Source organism: Colossoma macropomum, unplaced genomic scaffold (assembly GCF_904425465.1).
Source record: "Colossoma macropomum unplaced genomic scaffold, Colossoma_macropomum, whole genome shotgun sequence".
Taxonomy (NCBI): domain Eukaryota; kingdom Metazoa; phylum Chordata; class Actinopteri; order Characiformes; family Serrasalmidae; genus Colossoma; species Colossoma macropomum.
In genome coordinates, this window is record NW_023494795.1 from 33,325,163 (window position 1) to 33,345,563 (window position 20,401).

General features: G+C 40.4%; 1 protein-coding gene across 18 annotated transcripts in view; it reads right to left on the reverse strand.

The window, feature by feature from the left end:
* Window positions 1-746: 746 nt before the first annotated feature.
* LOC118815848 (alpha-1,6-mannosyl-glycoprotein 2-beta-N-acetylglucosaminyltransferase) overlaps window positions 747-20,401 on the reverse strand; it is a 79,280-nt gene continuing 59,625 nt past the window's right edge. For 16 of the 18 annotated variants that reach the window (XR_005007820.1, XR_005007833.1, XR_005007829.1 and 13 more), the window contains 4 exons: window positions 18,320-18,414; window positions 8,821-8,978; window positions 3,185-4,774; window positions 747-2,412 (listed from right to left, as the gene is read on the reverse strand). Coding sequence is in view for 1 of the 18 variants with exons in the window: in XM_036582238.1 (XP_036438131.1) it covers window positions 2,334-2,412; window positions 4,353-4,774; window positions 8,821-8,865 (546 nt within the window). In the remaining 17 variants the exon portion in view is untranslated. The other 2 variants (XM_036582238.1, XR_005007831.1) reach the window with 2 other exon arrangements.

Genomic DNA, 20,401 nt, shown 5'->3' on the forward strand with positions numbered 1-20,401 from the left:
GTCTGTCACACCTGTCACTTGTCATGTATAGGCTGGGCCTAATCTTGGCATCAGTCCAGCTATAAACTGCATCAGCCCATTTTCTTACGGGCTGGCTAGGTGTCTGGTACCTGCGCGCAAACAAATAAACTTCACTTCTCCAGACATACGGCTGGTCCCCCGGTACAGTTTGGATTCTTCAAGTGGTTCTGTTATCCAGACTGGACATCTCATCTCTATGCTGTAGGTGAGTGGCCATTTCAAAGCAAACCCTAAAGCCAGTAGTTTATCCTCCTCTTGTTGAAGGAACGGAGGAGAAGACCACGGTAGTGTGTTTAGGTATTGTGGCCTGTTGCCTTAAGCCCATGGCTAGAAAAAAGTCTACTGCACAGAGGTGTAGTAGGGATGCACCTGACTGGTCTGATAATGTTTTCATTGTCAGAATGGATGAACAGTTATGTAAACATATAGACTCATCTAGTTTGGACAAATACTATGAAAAAAAAATTGCCTGTTCCTTCAGATAAAATATGGTCCCTAGAAGAGAGACTACACCCGTCATTCTGGCAAACAAGTAGTGAGCAAACTCGCAGAGCATGCTATAATGCATGCTGCCTCCAAGGCAAAATAGGCCTGTGGAAGTATAAATGTAAGTGTGATAAAGCGTTTCCCTCGACCCAGCAGTATGCTGTAGTAGGGGGCACACTCTATGGGTAATGTCCGGCGATTGGTCTGAGGACCTGGAAAAAGTTAGGCTTTCACAAGAGTTCTTCTACTCCCCGTCACCTTTATTTACACACCAACATTAACAGCTATTTACATATTTACAAGCGCACACACTAAAAGCAAAAAACAAAACGAAAATAAGTCTCTACAACTAGAAGACATAGATCAATGACTGCAAAGTCATACAGATCACCAACATTCACTAACATTCAGTCAACTACTAAGCTGAAAGAATCCCCTTGTACCCCCAGTAATGCTGCTTATACATGGGTCGCTTCTCCCCTAGAATAAACCATTACTGGCCTGAGGTAATACAAGAGCTCTGAATATTTAAATATATTTACATGCAACAGTAATTATAATTCATATTCTCTACTTACTGTTCACATTCATGACATCATTAACATTCATTTGCAATTACAGTGTACACTTGTTAACAATTTCCTCTTATCAGGCTCTGTTCTTTCCTCATCTTCTACAGAGGATGGACTCACTCAGGTAAGTAAAACTCAGGTGAACCCACTCAGTTCTCTTTTTAGGCCTTAAAGGCAAGGGTGATCAGTCCACAGGTAAGTACAGGTAAGTATATAAAATCAGTCTTTACTTTGTGATGTGTACATCATCACAGTAAGGAAAAGTGTCATGCAAAGTTTAAAAACAAGTCTAGATCAACCCTGTCTGACACAGTGACTGGGACTATCTCCCTGGTAAACTGAGGGTTGAGTTTCAAATACAACTAAAGCTGTGTTTAAAAGCCCAAAGTAGCGCTGACCTCTGCCCTGTACTGGGGTCTGTGCAAGCTTTTATGGTTGTCCTGTGTTGTCATGGTGGCATTAGGTGTCATCAATCAGCTCATGGGGCAAGTTCGCATTGTTTTATTTTAAACACGTAATATTTAAAGATGGCTCCTTAGGCGTTTTGGCACTATTGGCTTTCTATATGCACTGGCGAGATTATAAAGCCATGTGTCATTGTGGCACGTCGATGGCGCCAACACAAGTCAGACAAAAAGAACTAACCATCATGCACCGTAGCAAAAGCCAGGTGGCGATCGGTCTGCACAGTATGGCATGATATTGGTGCCAAAATGCCTAATGACCAATCGAACCAGCCTGTACGCATCAAAATATCACGTGTCCAAACACAAAAAATTGCAAGTGTGCATGCAGCAGAACATTACATGTTTTCTTGAAAAACATTTTTCTCATTAAGTTTTATTACATATTGTACTTTTGTGTGGTCTTTTCTTTTTAGTTTTGGATAATGCCTCACAGAAATTATGAATCGGTGTTTTTCATACATTTCTAAATGCTTCTCTCAAACACTCAATAGTAAATTAACCAACAAAAGATATCTGGGTCAGACAGTAAGTCAAGTGGAAACTCTGTGCCTTGTTTAATGAGAGAGGAATGGGAAAGAGGCAGCTGTGGGGACAGGATGGGGGGGGCTTGCTCTTCTCAGTTACTGAACAAAATGGAAACAGTTCTGTGCTTTTTTTACTGGGAATGCGGCATTGAGAGACATACACTTGCAACTCGTCACTTTGTCTGTGAAGCCATCGATGAGAAGTGCAGCATGATTCTCACACCTTGCTGAAGTCCACAATCATCTCTTAAGTCTTTTCTACATTAAAAAACAGATTCTCTAGCACTGTCACTGTGGGAACACAGCATTGTATCTCCATTTTCGTAATTTTTGATGTCCCTGCTGGAAAAAAACATAGAACATAGAAGTGTTTCTGTTGGTTAGTGATAGCTTTGTCACAAACACACAAAATGCAAACACTGCTTGCCAGCATATTTGGCTATGGAACTGATTCCACCACAAGTAAAAGTCCAATTTTTAATTTCCATGAGTATGAAAAAAGAATGTTTCTTTTCTTCAAAAATAGAGAAAACATTTATATTGCAGAACCTTTGATAATAAGCATAATTCCATGTATTATCCACTTAGAATCACGTAAAGTTCAATCACACTTTCCCAGTTTGAGCATGAAGGCTCGCAAGACTTGCTCCTATCAGAAAATATCGCCATCTAGAGGAGACACATTGCCACTTCAGTTTTTTGAGGAGGACTCAAGTAAGAAACGTCAAATTTTGCAGTACTTCTGCACAAGTAAAAAGATTCCTTCTGTACACATGTAAACATAGAAATTACGTCTTTATTTGTCAGCACTTGCATATTTTACATGTGGACACGTGACATTTTTACGTGTGCAGACGATAATCTTCTTACGTGTACAGAAGTAGTGCCGTGAGGCATGCATTTGGTGCCAAAATGCCCAATGACCAAGCCAATAGTGTCAAAACTCCTATTGAGCAGTCGCTTGCACGAGTAAAAATATCACACATCCACACATAAAAAATGCAAGTGTGCAGGCGGTAAAAAATTACGTGTTTATACATTTTGACATCTTACATCCAATCAGTAAACTTATATATGAATATATCTGCATTATAATAAGGGAGCGTGACAAAACCTGAGGAGATGCAATGTATGGTATTCCATATTCATGAGGCGCTTATCTGTGTTATAACGTAGCGTCCATGGAGCATGACATATCCGTCTACGTGGTGATACATAATCTGCATGAAATATGTAGGAGTTTCGTAACCGAAATGTTATAGTCACGTGACTATGATTGTGCACCGCCTCTTTCACACTTGGTCAACGCATCATTGTCACATGACCAGAGGTCCGTGAAATGAGCAACAATAGGTGGAAAGTCATTTGACTTTTCCTTCAAAATAAAAGCCAACATAACAAAGATCACTGATTGTGGCAGCATAATACATACTCAAGGTTGAAAACGTTAGGTAAGATGCTGTAAAGTGGTACTGTACTGTTAGTCACTGTTCTTGTAAGCTACATTATTATTTTTTTGTTTTGCATGGTTTATATTAGACCAAAAAAAAAATTACTTAAACTGTTGTGCACTGTTGTGTAATGATCTTATTCAGACACACAGTTCTTTAGGAAAAGTAATATTTTGAAAAAGTAGGCCTTGGAGCACTGGCACCATATTTTATATCAGAATAGAATAAAAACATCGGATTTCTGACTGTTTGACTAATGCCCATACAACCCGTATGGCTGAAAAATACAGTTTTGCTGTTACTTTATTAATATAATCTTACTCAGGAAACATTAATCTATAAGAAAATTGGCATTATGAAGGAAAATAGGTCTTTGAACCACTAGCACTACATTTTGAACCAAGTAAATAGACAAAATCAGCACTAATATTGCTGAGTAAAACAGTTTTGCACTGGCACTTTATTGATATAATCATTCTATGGACACATGAAAAATTGTGGCATTATGAGGAAAAATTGTGGCATTATGAGAAAAAAGTGGCATTATGAGGAAAAATAGTCCAAAAGTCATAAAAAATAAGCCAAAAGTCATAAAAATTTTGTCAGTGCACAGTACAATTAACACATTTAGGCGTGACATTAAATTACATTTCGAAATACAGATCAATAGCCCACAAATGCAACTAAACATGACAAAACAAAAGCAGCATGTATGAATGAGCACATTATTTTCATTTTTCCCATAGCTTCATTTTCAAAGTAAGGTCATTCACTTTCTATGAGTACAGTCTGCTAGAGTAGCCAAAACTTTTACGTAAACAGAAAACTCACCAGTCCGTTAGGTATTTGAAGATAAAGTCCAACCTCCGCTCCTTTGCCAGAAAATTGTTGATGACTTTGTCAGAAAATGTCCCATTCCTTTTCAGTTCAATCAGCAAATGCTTCTCGATCGCGAGGAGTACCAGGGACGACAGTCTTACTGGTCCTGTTGTGTTTCTTGCGTAGCTTTTTATTCTCTTCAGAGCCGAGAAGCTCCGATCAACGGAGGCCGTTGACGCTGGGATTGTGACAACTAAGCATGCAAGAGAGTATAGTCTAGGGAGGCTGTCAGTAAGTCTGTTCGTTTGAAGAAAATGGAGGATGTCACTGGGATTCATTCCAGCAAAATCTTCCATGGAGTACAATACAGTCTTCTGCTGGGTCAGGTCTGCGGGCCTGGGAGGGACATAGGGACAGGGGGTGCACAGGTCGACCTGGAAAAAGAAAAACAAAACTGTTAATGATCTAATTGCTAATATTGAACATTGGCCATGAATGACATCTGTAGAAATACATACTTGAAGTAAATGCTGAATATGTCTGTATTGTGAACGGGAATGTGACTATTTTGTCTTATGAATACCTGAATGTAATTTTAGGGGACTGTCTAACTGCTGCAAGTAAGACAGCTTATCTCGCTGCTGACATGCACCCTGAGATAGAGAGGGAAAACAAGTGAGAATAGGAAGAGTAACAAAATGCCTGTCATGTATTTGAGTTTTATTGATTGATTTTTTTTTTTTGTAAATAGTTGTCTGCAAGTGCCAATGGTGAAGGTTCTTTTATGGTACTGTTTGTATTTTTATAATGTGTGTGGAATAAAGAAACGAGGAAAGAGAACCATTTAACCAGCCTTCTGCTCAGACTTCTTCTAAACATGCCAACAAGGTCCAGGCCACTTCGAGTCCACTCTACCACAACCATTAAAACTTTCCGTTGGTTCCTGGTGGTGTCCAATAGTGTCTAATGGTATTTTGTGAGTTCAGACAAGGAGTAACATGTGGTGGTAGTATGAGGGAAGATTGGTTGAAGGAGGGGGGAACTTGGGCTGGAATTCTGGGCATCTTCTGCCTGTGGCTAGATGGCCAGATCCCAGATCCCAGATAGCTTTAGTAAGACTGATGTTGGACTGAGGAACAGGAAGGAGATAGGTTGGCGGTGGGGACTGCAAACAGTCACAAGATTGGATGGAGAGGATGTGAATTTATAGGGTGTTAGATTGGAAGAAGGAGGGGTTTCAGTCTTGCTCCTCCCCCAACCTTCAGTTATAACATAACTACTTTTAGTGTTTTCCTGATGGATTGATACAGTGTCAAGGACTCTACTGGTTTAACAGGTGTTCAGGGACTGCATTTGATGGTTTCCTAATGGGATCTAAAGGTGTCCTACAGAAAACTAGTGGTCTCTAATGGTAACCTTTAAGATAATTCCCATTAGAAAGCAAAACCATCAGGTTTTATTCCTAATGGTTCTAATGGTCTCTTTTCATCAGTGAAGAGACAGATGCAGAAAAAAAGAACATCTGGTGTCTTAAATTTCAAAAGCATAGCTTTGTTTAGAGTCTATTAAAATAATAATAAAAAAATCACATGCACAGGTGTCAAAATTTTTTATCTGTGTACGATCATGCTTGATCGTACATGGAACTATTTTGCACATGGAAATATTTTGCGCGTGCACACGTTACAAGTATTTCTTTTATCGAAAGCCAATAGTGCCAAAACATCTCAAGACTTTTCACCTACAGACAGTGTACAGTGTATCGTCACTGTACAGACGGCAATATCATCACTGTACAGACGTAAAACAAATACTTGTAGTTCAATAAAATGTACAGTTCATATGTTATCTTAAAATCATCCATTTTATTAATTGCTCATTTTGTATAAGCACAAATACAAAACAACTAAGGTTCGTCTGCACAAAGCTTGTTACTTTGCCAACTCATCAGTGGAGTGATAACGTTACAGTTTTGGTGTAAAAAAAAGCCACGCTGTTATCACAAATATAAGAACAGTTAGAACGCTTCTCAACCAGACTGTAAGGTTGGGACAAACTGTTGTACAAGACATAATAAAGAATATGCATCAAAATAGTAATAAAACTTTCTTTTGATATTTATCACTTCTGTGTTGTCATCAAAGTCTTGGTCAATGCTGGACAGCTGCTGTTTTTTATTGGAATCCTTAGAAATTCATGTTAGTATTGATCATGTTCATAGAACAGCAATATTTATGACTTTAGAATACAGTAAAGTTAGCTAGCCAGATCCAGTATTCTTGTAATGACATCTAAGTTCACTACATCTACTTACTTTTTTTCCTCTAGCATGTTGCTGGTTTGTTTCTGTTGATCTTTGCTACCAGTGTAATCGTAATCACTCAAAGTAAATACGTCTGTCTTTGATTGATGTTTAAACTTTACCTAAATGTCACTACGAGTATGTCTTTGTTTTCCTCTCTTATGATTGATTATTCACTGGCTGTAAAAGCCATTGAGAAAGAACAGTTTTGTAACTTTTTAAAATGGGGGTGCATGCTTATATATGAAAACTCATTGACTTTTCGCGACATTCACCATTTTAAATAGTAAAATAGGCCATTCACATGAGTCGTGTGGATTGGATGAGGTTTTGTTAAGGGGTACTCAACAGAGCACACAGTGCATTTGGAAAAGTATTTCTGTTTCTTACCATTGAAAAATAAACATATTTGTTTGTTTATGAAGCTGAAGTTGGCTTTTATTCATAGGTCCTCAAATTGTGGAATGAAACATTGAGATTTAAGGTGATTTAAACTATGGAGAGCTGAGGTGAGCTTTAAGAACTGTTATATTTACAAGACATAACACAGTACATATGTATGACATTATTTTCTTAGAACTGTGCCAGATTATTGATTGCTCAGCTGTGTTCCCCTGTGCCGTCGGCTGCCAGCAGAGGGCGATGGCAGTGAGGCGCCACAAGTTCAGGGAACTCCAATTCCTAGAAGCCCTCAGGCTGATTAGGCCCAACCTGGCACAGCTGTGGACTCCTCTACTTAAGGCCGTGGCAAACGGCAGCCCTGTGTCACACCTTTGTAGAGGGGTGACCTGTACAGTACCTAGCCCTAGCAACTGCGATGTTGGAGACAGGAGCTTCTGGCCATGAAGCTCGCCCTTGAGGAATGGAGGCACTGGCTTGAGGGGTCTAAACATCCCTTTGTGGTCTGGACAGACCATGAGAACCTGGCTCCAACAGGCAAAGCGGCTCAACGCTTGCCAAACCCGATGGGCGCTGTCCTTTAGCCACTTTGACTTCCAGCTGTCTTATAGGCCAGGCTCCAAGAACACCAAACCAGATGCCCTGTCCAGACAGTGGGCGGCTCCGGGGCCTGACCACTCCTCTGAACCCGTAATTCCCGGTCCTTGGATCCTGGCTCCACTCCGTTGGGAGCTGGAGACCGCCATCAGGGAAGCCCTGCAGCAGGAGCCCGATCCCGGAGGTGGTCCCCCTGGAAAGCTGTACGTGTCTGCAGCTGTCCGGCAACGGATCCTGCTATGGGGGCACACCTCCCTATTTTCAGGTCACCCAGGGGTGACTAGGACCCTGGACTTTTTGCGCAAGGCGGTTTTGGTGGCCTGGTATGGAGAGAGACCTCCGTGCCTTTATTGCATCTTGTGAGACATGTGCACGCTGCAAGGCGCACAGGTCACAGCCCCAAGGTCTCCTCTACCCGCTGCCCATCCCTGTGCGTCCATGGTCTCATGTCTCCCTGGACTTTTTCACAGGCCTACCCCCTCCAAGGGCAAAATGGTCAACCCAGTCCTTGTAGACCGCTTCTCTAAGGCATGCAAGTTTGTGGCACTGCCCAAGTGTTTGTCTGCCAAGGAGACAGTGGAGCATCTATTACAGCACCTGGTCAGGATTCACGGGATACCTGGTGATCTGGTGTCTGACCAGTTAGCTAGCCGTTTTTGGAAGGCCTTCTGCCAGCTCATGGGAGCCTCTGTGAGTCTCTCCTCTGGCTTCCACCCGGAGTCCAATGGCCAGACTGAAGGAGTCAATCAAGACCTTGCCCAGACCTTGCGGTACTTGACCTCCACCAACCCCTCCTCTTGGGCAGAGTATCTACCCTGGGCAGAATATGCCAATAACACTCTCCAGCATTCATCCCTGGGAATGTCGCCCTTTGAATGCCAGTTTGGGTTTCCTCCGCCCATGTTTGCTGAAGAGGAGTACAAGGTTGGGGACACTGCTGCAGAGCAATTTGCGCAGCATTTCTAGAGGGCTTGGCGAAAGGCCCATGCTTCCCTCCTGACCACCACCGAGCCCAGGAAGCAGGTGGCAGACCGTAAGAGGCGCCCAGCACCCACCTTCCGGCTGGGCCAGCGGGTCTGGCTCTCGGCCAAGGATCTCCCACTCCATGTGGGGTCGAAGAAGCTGGCACCTAGATACATGGGGCCATTTAAGGTCGACCAATGAATTAACCCGGTCACCTACCAGTTGTGCCTTCCGCCCTCCATGTGGGTCCACCCCACATTTCATGTGTCGCGCCTCAGGCCGTTCCTCTGTGGAACACTGCGTCTCATTGCTGGCTCCCCGGGATACACAGTGCGTCGCCTCCTGGACTCCCGCTGTTTGTGGGGTAGCAAAGAGGGCTGGAAAAAACAAAAGAGAAAAACTGCCTCAAAACTACTTAAAAGGCCAAAAAGAAGGCTTAAACAAGGAACGGCTCCAAGCCATACACAAGTGTTTGCTCCACAAAGAGGCGAAACATAAAGCTGACCTTCTTCTCATAATCACAGAGGAAGTGTCTTTTTGATTATCTTTTATTTCACTTTTTCTAGCTCAGCCTTTGTTTGAGCACACTGCTTGATGTAGGCCCAGTACCCATACTTGGTATCAGATAGGTGGCTTTTGTAGTTTAACATCAATGGGAATAAGCAGAAATAATTCCACCTATATTTATATATACTATAAACATGGTGGTCTTAATTTCATCTTACTTTGTGATAGTAAGATTTTAAAAACCCTCTTAAAAGTTGTCCAACTTTTTACTTCACACATTTATATTTGGAATAATAAATTTATATGAAAAGAAATCCTTACTGTTTAGTCAGAGAGTTGATACTGAAAGTGGACTCTTGCATATCTACATACAAATACAGTATACTTCAAAAAGAAAACTCCAAAAGAATTTACTGTGCATGTGGAAGCAGTTACTTCTGGAATTAAAATACCCTTTCAAAAAGCAGTTCATGAAGGGGCATGTAGGATGGTTCTTCTTTATGCCGGAGGACACCATCTGAGCTAAGTAACACAAACTTTATTCGGTCAATATACAGTTTTTTTTTTAGATAACAGAACTGTTGCTCTTCTTTACATGACATATTCTGCAGGAAGTCTCTCTCACCTTGGCTATATTTTTAGTAATATTATCTGGGGCGCATGGACATGTAAGGTAAGTAGTGCTCACTATGCACAGCATTATAGTTTATTATGTTACATCCCCCTCTCTGTTGAGTTTTATATGTATTCATTAGCAAATATATGAAAACAAGAATTTAGGAGAGTAAATAAGGATTGCTAGATTCTACAACACAGACACAAAGTTCACAAATGCAAACCTAACCTGAGGATTTTCCTGGTAGACAGCTGGCTCACCTCCATAGCAGGTGAGGATTATTGTGCCTCATGTAGCAAGCTATGTGTTAACTACAAAGTCCTTAAACTTTTCAGGGAAACCAGTGACTCTGCCTCTGGAACTGATAAGCATCGCAAGATGGGTGTTGCTCAGTTTTCTTTTTTCTTTCTTATTTTGTTTCTGCTTCTCCTGATTCCAACACTTGAACAGGCTGGAAATCTGGGGAAGGTAGTGAACGAAGATAACACTTGTTCTGTCTGAGGATCCCCTTTTCCATCTCAAGCAGGTATGATCACAGACTTGGATGCTGTTGAACTACAGTTGCTGTCTTAGTCCAGCCTGTCTCTCCATCCAGTTTTACTGCAACCTCTTCCCCAGGTCTAAGAGCTGGAAGCAAGTGTACATTGTGTCATCTGTCAAACGCACGTTTATTGCGCCATTTTGATAACTCATCTGTTCTTCTGACCAGCGTGAAATCTGGCCATTTTGGGGTTAAAATTCTCTCCAACATAGGCACAGTGGTCTTGAACTGGCATCCAAGCAGAAGTTGTGCAGGGCTTGAACCTGTTGTCTGAAGGGGTGTTGCCCTGTAGCTCAGGGCATCAAAGCAAAAAATGGATCCTTCTATCTCAGGATTTTCTTGGCTGTCTGAACAGCACGCTCAGCCTTTCCGTTTGTCTGAGGGTAGTGTGGGCTACTAGCGATGTGGCAAAAATCATAATCCACAGCAAATTGTCTAAACTGACTCCCACTGAATTGAGGTCCGTTGTCTGTAACAGGCTCATCTGGACATCCCCATCTTGCAAGTTTTTTCAGACAACTAGTGCTCACTATGAACAGCATTATAGTTCAGTATGTTTGCAGGGCATATACTAGCTGGTTTTAAATCCAAAAGAAACTTCTGTTTGGAGAGATATGCTTCTCCCCCACTTTCAACAGGGATATTAACATATTGTTTCAGACGGATGCTGTCACCCTTGATGTCAGGGGTGTCCAAACTTTTTCTTAAAGAGGGGCAAATCAGACAACCGGAGGGCCAAAATATTATTCGTAATTGATTTAAAATACCAAGTTTTCAAATTACAACCATGTAGAGGAATTAATCTAATCAAGCATCTTACTTGTGATCCATTCTGAGAATTTGGAGATCACCCCTTAAACATGTATAAATCTGCATGTATGAGTTCTGCCAAAAACTTGTCCAGGACACTCACAGAGGAGTGTTGAGATGTTGAAAAACAGCATGTGTCCATATACATGAAGGATAATCCACGATGGAATGAATAAATATCATAAAAAAATTAGCCACTTGCCCTGGTTGATCAAGAATAATGAGTCACTGAATCCAGACTTGACCGAAGAGGCTGCTCAACATGGGATAGAGTCTCACACGGACATGATGTTGGATAATGACTGGAACTTAAAATGTGTACTGTCACTAGTTGTGACTAAGGACTTGCATGTTGACCATCAGGTGTTCACTGTGGACTGGCATGACCCTCCCTCAGGCAGAAAACAGAAACAAAGCAAAGGTTCAGATTGACGCAGTGCTTGAGCATGAAGCCTGCACAAAGATAAACACAGGGCTTAGAGTTCCAATGAAGTATTTATTGGAGAAACCAGCATTCTGGAATACAGTTTCACCAGTCACTTTTATAATTGATAGAGTATGGTTGTGAAAGGTAGAACAAAAACACATTTCAACGCTAAGCCATCATCAGCATTTGTTTCACTCTGTCAAATTGTAGCCTAAATGCACAGATGCCTCCAGTCAATCAGACATCCTAACTAGTACACCCTAATGATCACAAGGCACTATCTGGCAACAAACTAGTTTTACCTTAGCAACAACCTAGAAAAACCCCAGCAACCAAGTATACATAGTATACATCCTGAAACAGCCTAGCAGCCATCAAGTGCACCTTTGCAACCACATCTCTCTAAATCTAAGAGCAAGAGGAAGAAACTTTTGGAGGAACCAAGACTCAAAAGGGGAGCCCATCCTCTTCTGGTCAACACCGGATAGCAAATAGCGTTAGTATAAAATACAGAAACGGGGAAAAACAGGTGAAGCAATGATTATAATTAGATAGTTTGAGTCTGTGCAGCTGCAGCTGCAGTATTATCAGAAGGGTCAGTTCATGCAGGTGAGGTCTGCACAGTGTTATACAGCGAGAAGCTCCATGGTGATCAAACCGGTCCAGAAGGCTGACGAGCAGTGGGCACCAGTTTAAGGAAGAAGAAGCAACAGTGTCAGACTGCACAGGATGGGCAGCTGTTCAACTCGGCAAAGAAACAGAAAACACACAGAGTGATAGTGTAACAACTTGAACGATGGGTGGAGGAAAGACGCCGGGGGCAGGTGTGAAGACAGAGAGCTTTTTTTTACTATTATTTATACACAACGCAAAACACTCAGCTTTTCAGCCAACAAAGTAAGACAAGACGCTCGCTGGGACTTTTCAGTACTTTCTTTTCTTTCTTTCTGGTTTAGCTCAGCTCAGTTCAGCTCAGCTCTCACGCCTTCATACGTTTCCTTCTCTCTCTGGACTCTGCCACCTACTGAACGAAAAGATGGCTATAAGTAGGCTGGCAGAAACAAGGCCCAGATGAACATAATCAGCTACTTAGCCCGCTGGTTCAGCCAGACCAGCTTCTCCATCCCGCATTTGACGCTCGGCCACGCCCCCTTCTCCACAGATAGTTCTGTAAAGAGTGACTGATTACAGTTTGATTAAGTCAAGTCAAGAGGCTTTATTGTCATTCCACCTATGTACAAGTACACAGTGGAGTGAAATTATGTTTCTCCAAGGAACACGGTGCAACATGGAACAAAACAGACAGTACAAAGTAAGTGTACAAAAAAATTTAACTAGATACAATACAATAAATACGATAATAAAACAGACATTAGACACAGTAAACAGACAGGGCAGTGCAACACCGACACAGCACTCACTTCTGGGCATGAGGTAGTGAGAATAAGGTTCAAAGATATTTAACATGCTGTGATCTGTGAGTATACACAGTCAGATAACATACATAAGCACAGCAGTTCCTGAGGTAGGATGTACACAGTACTTAAGTAAACAAAGTGTAAACACAGTATTAGCAGCAATGATCCAGATGCAAATAGAGCATCAAAAGAGGAGCGCGCACGTGTGTGTGTGTATATATGAGTGTAGAGTATGTGTGTGAGGGGGGGTTTCAGTTCAGTCCTTGAAGCTATAGTCCGCTTAACATGATAGCATGTTGATGAACGTATATTACGACTAAAGCAAATTTCTTATGAGATCAAGTAATGATCTGATATTGCTGTGCTCTGGGGAGAAATGACCTATGTTTACACCAAAGGTCAAAATTAAGTCTAAAGTGTGGCTGCAATAATGAGTGGGCCCCTTATATTTTGAGTGAAACCTACAGAGTCTAAGATAGATATAAATGGCTTATGTAGTGGATCTTGTGGTTTATCAAAGTGGATATTAAATTCTCTGACAATTATTACTTTATTCAAAAACATTATTAAACTTCATAGAAAGCCTGAAAATTTCTGTAAGAACTAAGAATACATCCATGGTGACCTATAGATTGTAATTAGTTAAAAGGAATTCTTATTTGTTCCCCGATCACTTATGTTAAGAAAAAGAATTTCAAAAGAAGAGAATTTGTAGCCTACTTTCTGACTCATGGCTAAAGCTTTTGTATAGATGGTTGCTATACCTCCACCCTGGCCGCTTAAACGAGGGCTATGCACATAACTGTAGCCCGTGGGGGTGGCTTCATTTAGACCAAAGTATTGATCAGGTCTAATCCATGTTTCTGTGAGGCACAGAGCAACAGAATCATGATCAGTTATAATTTCATATACAACAACAGCCTTAGATGTAGGAGATCTTATGTTAAACAATCCTAGTTTCAGACCAAAGGTGCTGTCACTGCAAACTAGTATAAATGGTCTGATATTAATCAAATTACTAGAACAAAGGTTTTTTTTTGATGCTTTGTTTTATTCGGGGAACAGACACGGTCTCAATTGGGTGGAATCTATGTGGCGTCTCAAGGCAGTTAGCAGATGGTCGGTTTAGCGTGTTTGTCTGCTGCCTGGCCTTGGGCCCTGGTTTGTCAGCAAATGACTGTTCTACACTGACGGCTATCTGAGAGACTACGAGCTATGTTAAGTTAGTTAGTTAAGTGACTAACTTAACATTTTACACTGTAAAAAAAATCTTAATACCAGTTTCCCCTAGATTTATCTTGTTCGCTCAACTTCTGTAAATTACTAGTTATATTGACTTATATCACAAAAATAGTTAGTTTAGCTAACATAAGAATATTTATTGTACTAAGTACAACTAGTCTTAAGCAAAGAGGAGAACAAGTGCAACACAGGTGAACACAGCTGATCAATCAATAATCTGCCACCGTAATATATGCATTGTCATATATTAAGCCACTATATACAGCATCATGTCTTGAAAAGTTAACACTTCCTAAAGCTTACCTGCTCAGGTAAGCATACATTAATTGATTACACCAGAAATTCTTTAGAAACAATTGCATTAACTGTCTAAACAAAATATATATAACTTGAACACAATTCAAACAAATCGAGTGGAATAGCAGGTACTTAAATAAATAAAGTAAATAAACATATATATATATTACGGCAAGCCAAACAGGAAATATTTCATAAACATTGATATATATATATACACAATGAACTTTGATATATATGGAATGAACATTGATATATATTGAATGAAAGTCGCTGTTGAAGGGTTGAGGGTGGCCAACAAAAACTGCATCAATAAATGGGCATTAACAAACTCCAGGTGGAGCTTAAAGGAAGAGAATTCTGATAAAGTGACCAGTATGTGTACACAGTGATCCCTTGGACAGAGTGATCTGAGAGTGGCTGATATATGATGTGAAGCTACAGATGGGTGGATCTTCAATATGTACATAATTTGACATGGTGCAGAAGAAGAGTCAGATAAGGCCATGATTTCTGTTTGAAAAATGCTCTTTTATTGAGAGCAAGGGAAAACAATGCCACTTGAAAAGCAACTGAAAATTGAGATAGGTCACTCCTAGCCCTGCTCTTTCTTCAGCTGGACACAAAATAACACAAACACATACATTCGCTGTAACTGAAGAACAACAACACAACAGCATTAAATAACAACGTCTGTTTAGCAGGAGGGGGAGGGCCAAGGCTACAACAAACACAACCCCAAAAGTCCCTCTCTGTCTGAACAAAACATTTTATGAATTATATTATTCATTCATCTCAATGTTCGATCCATGTATATCAAGGTTCATTATATATATACCACAGTTCATTCAATATATATCAATGTTAATTCCATATATATTAAAGTTCATATATATATATATATATATATATATATATATATATATATATATTTTGAATGAACTGTGATATACAAATATACAATGAACATATACATACATATATATACATACATATATATATATATATATATATATATATATATATATATATATGGGATGCAACGATTATTCGACTTAGTCGACTAAAATCGACGACCAAATTAGTTGCCAACTAATTTAGTAGTCGATTAGTAGGTGGCGTCACTACGCGTCTTTCTCGCGCTCTCTAGAAACATTGACATTACCGCTTACTGGAGACTTAACAACAGCGCGATGGCAGCCTCAAGAACAAAATCCTAAAAAGTTCGGGAGCTAAACTTAGAAAAAATGTTGTCAGTTGTTCTATTTGTAAAGCCGACCTTAGCTGGCACGGGAGCACACCCTCCATGCTGGAGCATCTGAAGAGGAAACTTGTCGGCTCACTGGACGAAGAAGATTCATCTCGGTAAGATACGCCCCGTCCCAAACCGCATAATAGCACACTAAATAGTGTGTAAAAATAGCGCATATACCATTAAAAGTGCACTCATTGGTGTAGTGTGTGGTTTGGGACGCGGCGATAGTTGTGATAGCGAGCTAGTTAGCTAATGTTAAATTCCGTCCTACTTCATGTTTTGAGCTGAGCTGTAACATTTGTATTTCGAAATGCGTGTTCTCTGGAATCGTTAACGGAGTTGGAACAGAGAAGCAAGTAAGTGTTATTCACAGCGACCCTGTTCACTTTCCAGATAATGTTTACCCTTTTCACAGCTGGGATAGGCTCCAGCACCCCCTGCGACCCATAAGAAGAAGCGGCTTAGATGATGTGTGTGTGTGTGTGTGTGTGTGTGTGTGTGTTTACACTTTTAAACACTGCATCGTCGTCTTAACGTCGAGGCCACCGGTGCGTTTAAATTCGGCGAACACAGGAGAGCGTTTCCTAACAGTTTTCTGTTCTCCGCGAACCTTTAGCTCCACTCGCCAAGTTTAAGGAGTTAGTTCTCCGTGAACACACAGGGTAGCTGGACAAGGGGTTACCGTTGAAATGAAGCGTTTACAGAAAATCGTTCACATTTAACTATTTATAGAGAAGTTTGCCACAAACGTTCGACACTTTCCCATCCGCTCCATTAGAGCGCGTCTTCTCTGCAGCGGGGAGTATCTGCTCTCAGAGGAGAGCGAGAATCTCACAGGAGCACAGAGAGATGCTGACTTTCCTCTGTTTCAATAAAGACCTGTGAATGTAAAATTTAGTTGCAGCAAAGTGTAGACAGACAGCAGAACGCACCGAGCACAGACTGCACTGTTTAAATTTAACATTTAAATTTAGATTTTTTTTTTTATTTACTTGATTAAAGAAAAAATGATTTAGTTTTGTTTTATTGCTGCTACTTTGCACATCCTTGGTTATAAATTTTGACAGGAAAAATACATTGGAGTTTTATTTTTTTATCTTTTGTATTAGCAGGAAAGTTCATCTACATTGTCTGCATTGTTAGTTAGCAAATGCATAAAACAACCTCAAGCTAAATTTAAAAGCTACATAAAAGTTATTTGGTAATGTAGTGATTCATAATCCGAATAATCGATTATTCGTTTCAGTATTTGATAGATTATTCGACTATCAAATTAGTCGTTTGTTGCAGCCCTAAATATATATATATATATATATATATATATATATATATATACATATATATATATATATGAACAATATAATTCATAAAATGTTTTGTTCAGACAGAGAGGGACAACTGTGTTGTAGCCTTGGCCCTCCCCCACCTGCTAAACAGACTGATGTTGTTATTTAATGTTGTTGTGTTGTTGTTCTTCAGTTACAGTGTGTGTATGTGTTTACTGTGTTATTTTGTGTCCAGCTCAGAGTTGGTGAGAGTGCGTTTGTGTTTGGTGACCACCAGAAGAAAGAGTAGGGCTAGGAGTTATCTATCTCAATTTTCAGTTGCTTTTCAAGTGGCATTGTTTTCCCTTGCTCTCAATAAAAGAGCATTTTTCAAACAGAAATCATGGCCTCATCTGACTCTTCTTCTGCACCATGTCAAATTATGTACATACTGAAGATCCACCCATCTGTAGCTTCACATCATATATCAGCCACTCTCAGATCACTCTGTCCAAGGGATCACTGTGTACACATACTGGTCACCTTATCAGAATTCCCTTCCTTTAAGCTCCACCTGGAGTTTGTTAATGCCAATTATTGATGCAGTTTTTGTTGGCCATCCTTAACCCTTCAACAGTGACTTTCATTCAATATATATCAATGTTCATTCCATATATATCAAAGTTCATTAAATATTATAGCTGATCTTTTTCTCTGCATACTTTGTTAGCCCCCTTTCACCTCATTCATCAAAGATCAAGACTCGCCAAGACCACTACAAAGTAGGTATTATTAGTTATTATTGTCTCAGCACTGCAGTGACATTAACATAGTGTCAGGGTGCTAGTACTAGTGTATCAGACACAGCAATGTTTTAATCACCTCAGTGTCACTGCTGGACTGAGAATAGTCCACCAACTACTGCTGAAGGACTAGAGGATGGCCAAAACAAACTGTGCAGCAGCAGATGTGCTATCATCTCTGACCTTACATCTACAAGGTGGACCAACAAGGTAGGAGTGTTTAATAGAATGGATAGTGGGTGGACACAATGTTTGAAAAGCTCCAGCAGCACTGCTGTGTCTGATCCACTCGTACCAGCACAACAAACATTAACCCACCACCACCACCACCACATAAGTGTCACTGCATTGTTGCGAATGATCCATTAATAATATCTGCTCTGTGGTGGTCCCTGTGGTAAAAATGGAAAAAGGGGTGGGGGTAACAATGTATACAGAGAAACAGATGGACTATAGTCTGTAAGTTAGGAATGCCAGAAAAATGGCCAGTGAGCTTATATGGGAGAGACAGCAAGTGAATAAACATCTGAATCCTACCTCCTAAATATACTCAGCTCTTAACAGATGTGGAGGTCACTGGTCGATTTTTTTGTCATTTGCAGTTTGTGAAGATGGATTCCTCATGACTGCATCTAAAATGAAGAAAAAAGTAAGCAAAATTAGTAACAAACACTTACCATACAAAACATAAGGATAAAGAATCCTGAACAAATAGCAGACAGTATCAAAAATAATTCTACAAAGTAACAAGAAAAAGCAAAGGTATAGGCAAAACAATACAAGAAAGAGAATGTTATTGTGAATAACAGTGTACTGTGTCTTTCACAATAGCACACAAGCTTCAAAGTCCTACTGCTTTCATGAAACAGTTTTGCAAAGGAAGGAAAAAAGCAAAGCAGGTGAGCCAAATACATGTTAAAATACATCATATTAGCAATGTCTTTAGCACAATATCTTGTGCTGAAATATTGGCAATGTCTTGTGCTAAAAGTTGTAGTGTAATACGTACTAATATTACAAAGAGCAATACCATAAAGATACTATAAATGAAAGGACCTGGGACAATTTCTGGTCTGTTGAGAACCAGAGGCAGCAGATGGATGGCTGTAACAAGATGAAACATTTGGTAGAGGTTTAAAAGACTAGCTTCAACAACTGAAACAGATAAAGGCACATTTAAGATAAGAAAACTTTATTGTCCATTAAATTTGCATGAAATGGAAATTTGTCTTTGGCAATCTGCCACATAAATACATAGACACATACTTAAAACACTTAAAAACACTTACAGCAACAATGCACATGAACTATGTAGGTGGGTTATTTATTTTGTCCTTATTCAGAATGCTCACAGCAGAGGGCACAAATAATTTTTTGTACCCATTCGTTCTGTGTGTAGTGGGATCTTAAATCTCCTGCCTGATGGCAGCAACTGGAATGATGAATGAAAGAGGTGCGTAGGGTCCTTGTAGACCTGGGTTGCCTTTTTGGTTATGGATCGGATGTGTAAGTTCTGGAGTGACAGTTGTTTATCTCCAGTGATCTTACTGGCCTGGTTGACCACACAGGCCAGCTTGTTTCTATGCTTAATTGAGAGTTCCTGTACCAGGACACAATGTTGAAACTGAGAACACTCAATGAGTGACCTGGAGACCAGGATCAGAGTATGTTTGCTGGTGTTAAAACTCCTCAGCTTCCGGAGAAGAGAGAGCCTCTGCCTTGCCTTTTTGTAGACATAATCTACATTGGTCTGAAAAGTAAGTCTATTGTCAATAATTGTTTCCAGGTATTTAAAGTGATTGACTTGTTCCACTTCCTGCCATTTCATGGTGACTGGTTTAAAGACAGACCCTACACTGCTTGCTGACACCCTCCCTCCGAAACATAGCTCCTTGGTCTCGTTAACATTAACATCAAGGAAGCTACCATCAAACCAAGTGGCTAGATGGTTGATGCACTGAGAGTGCGAGGGGCTGGTAACATCTTGCAAGCAGGTAACAAGGTCTATATCATCAGCATTTTTATAAGAGAAATGTCTTCACTGTTATATTTTACCTCATTTGTGTATATGGAAAATAAAATGGGAGATAAAACACACCCCTGTGGAACACCACTGTTCAAGGCAATGCAGTTGGAAAAAGTGTGGTTAATACAGACACGTTGGGGCCTCTCTTTTAGAATCTCACTGATCCACAAGACAAGAATACTACTGACATTCAGATCACATAAGCGTTGAAGTAGGAGATTGTGTTGAGCTGTATTAAAAGCAGAAGAAAAATCCATAAAAAGTACCTGGACATATTTATTGGTCCAAGTGACCAAAAAACTTTATCATAAAAAAAATAAATAAAACAGTGTGGCATCTTCCACTCCTCAACCAGCTTGATAGGCAAACTGCATGGGGTCCATGAGCTTAGCTGTTTGTGATATAGGCTTCCTGCTCATTAGGAGCTCCATGCATTTGCCTAGTAATGATGTAAGGTCATAGAGCAATAAGCGATCTTATGTGGGCTGTTTTTGGCACGGGGATGATTGTTGCCATTTTCCAGGCCTGGGGGACAAAACTGGTATTAAGGAACATCTAGAATAGCTGGGTAAGGACAGTTGGATGGCACATTC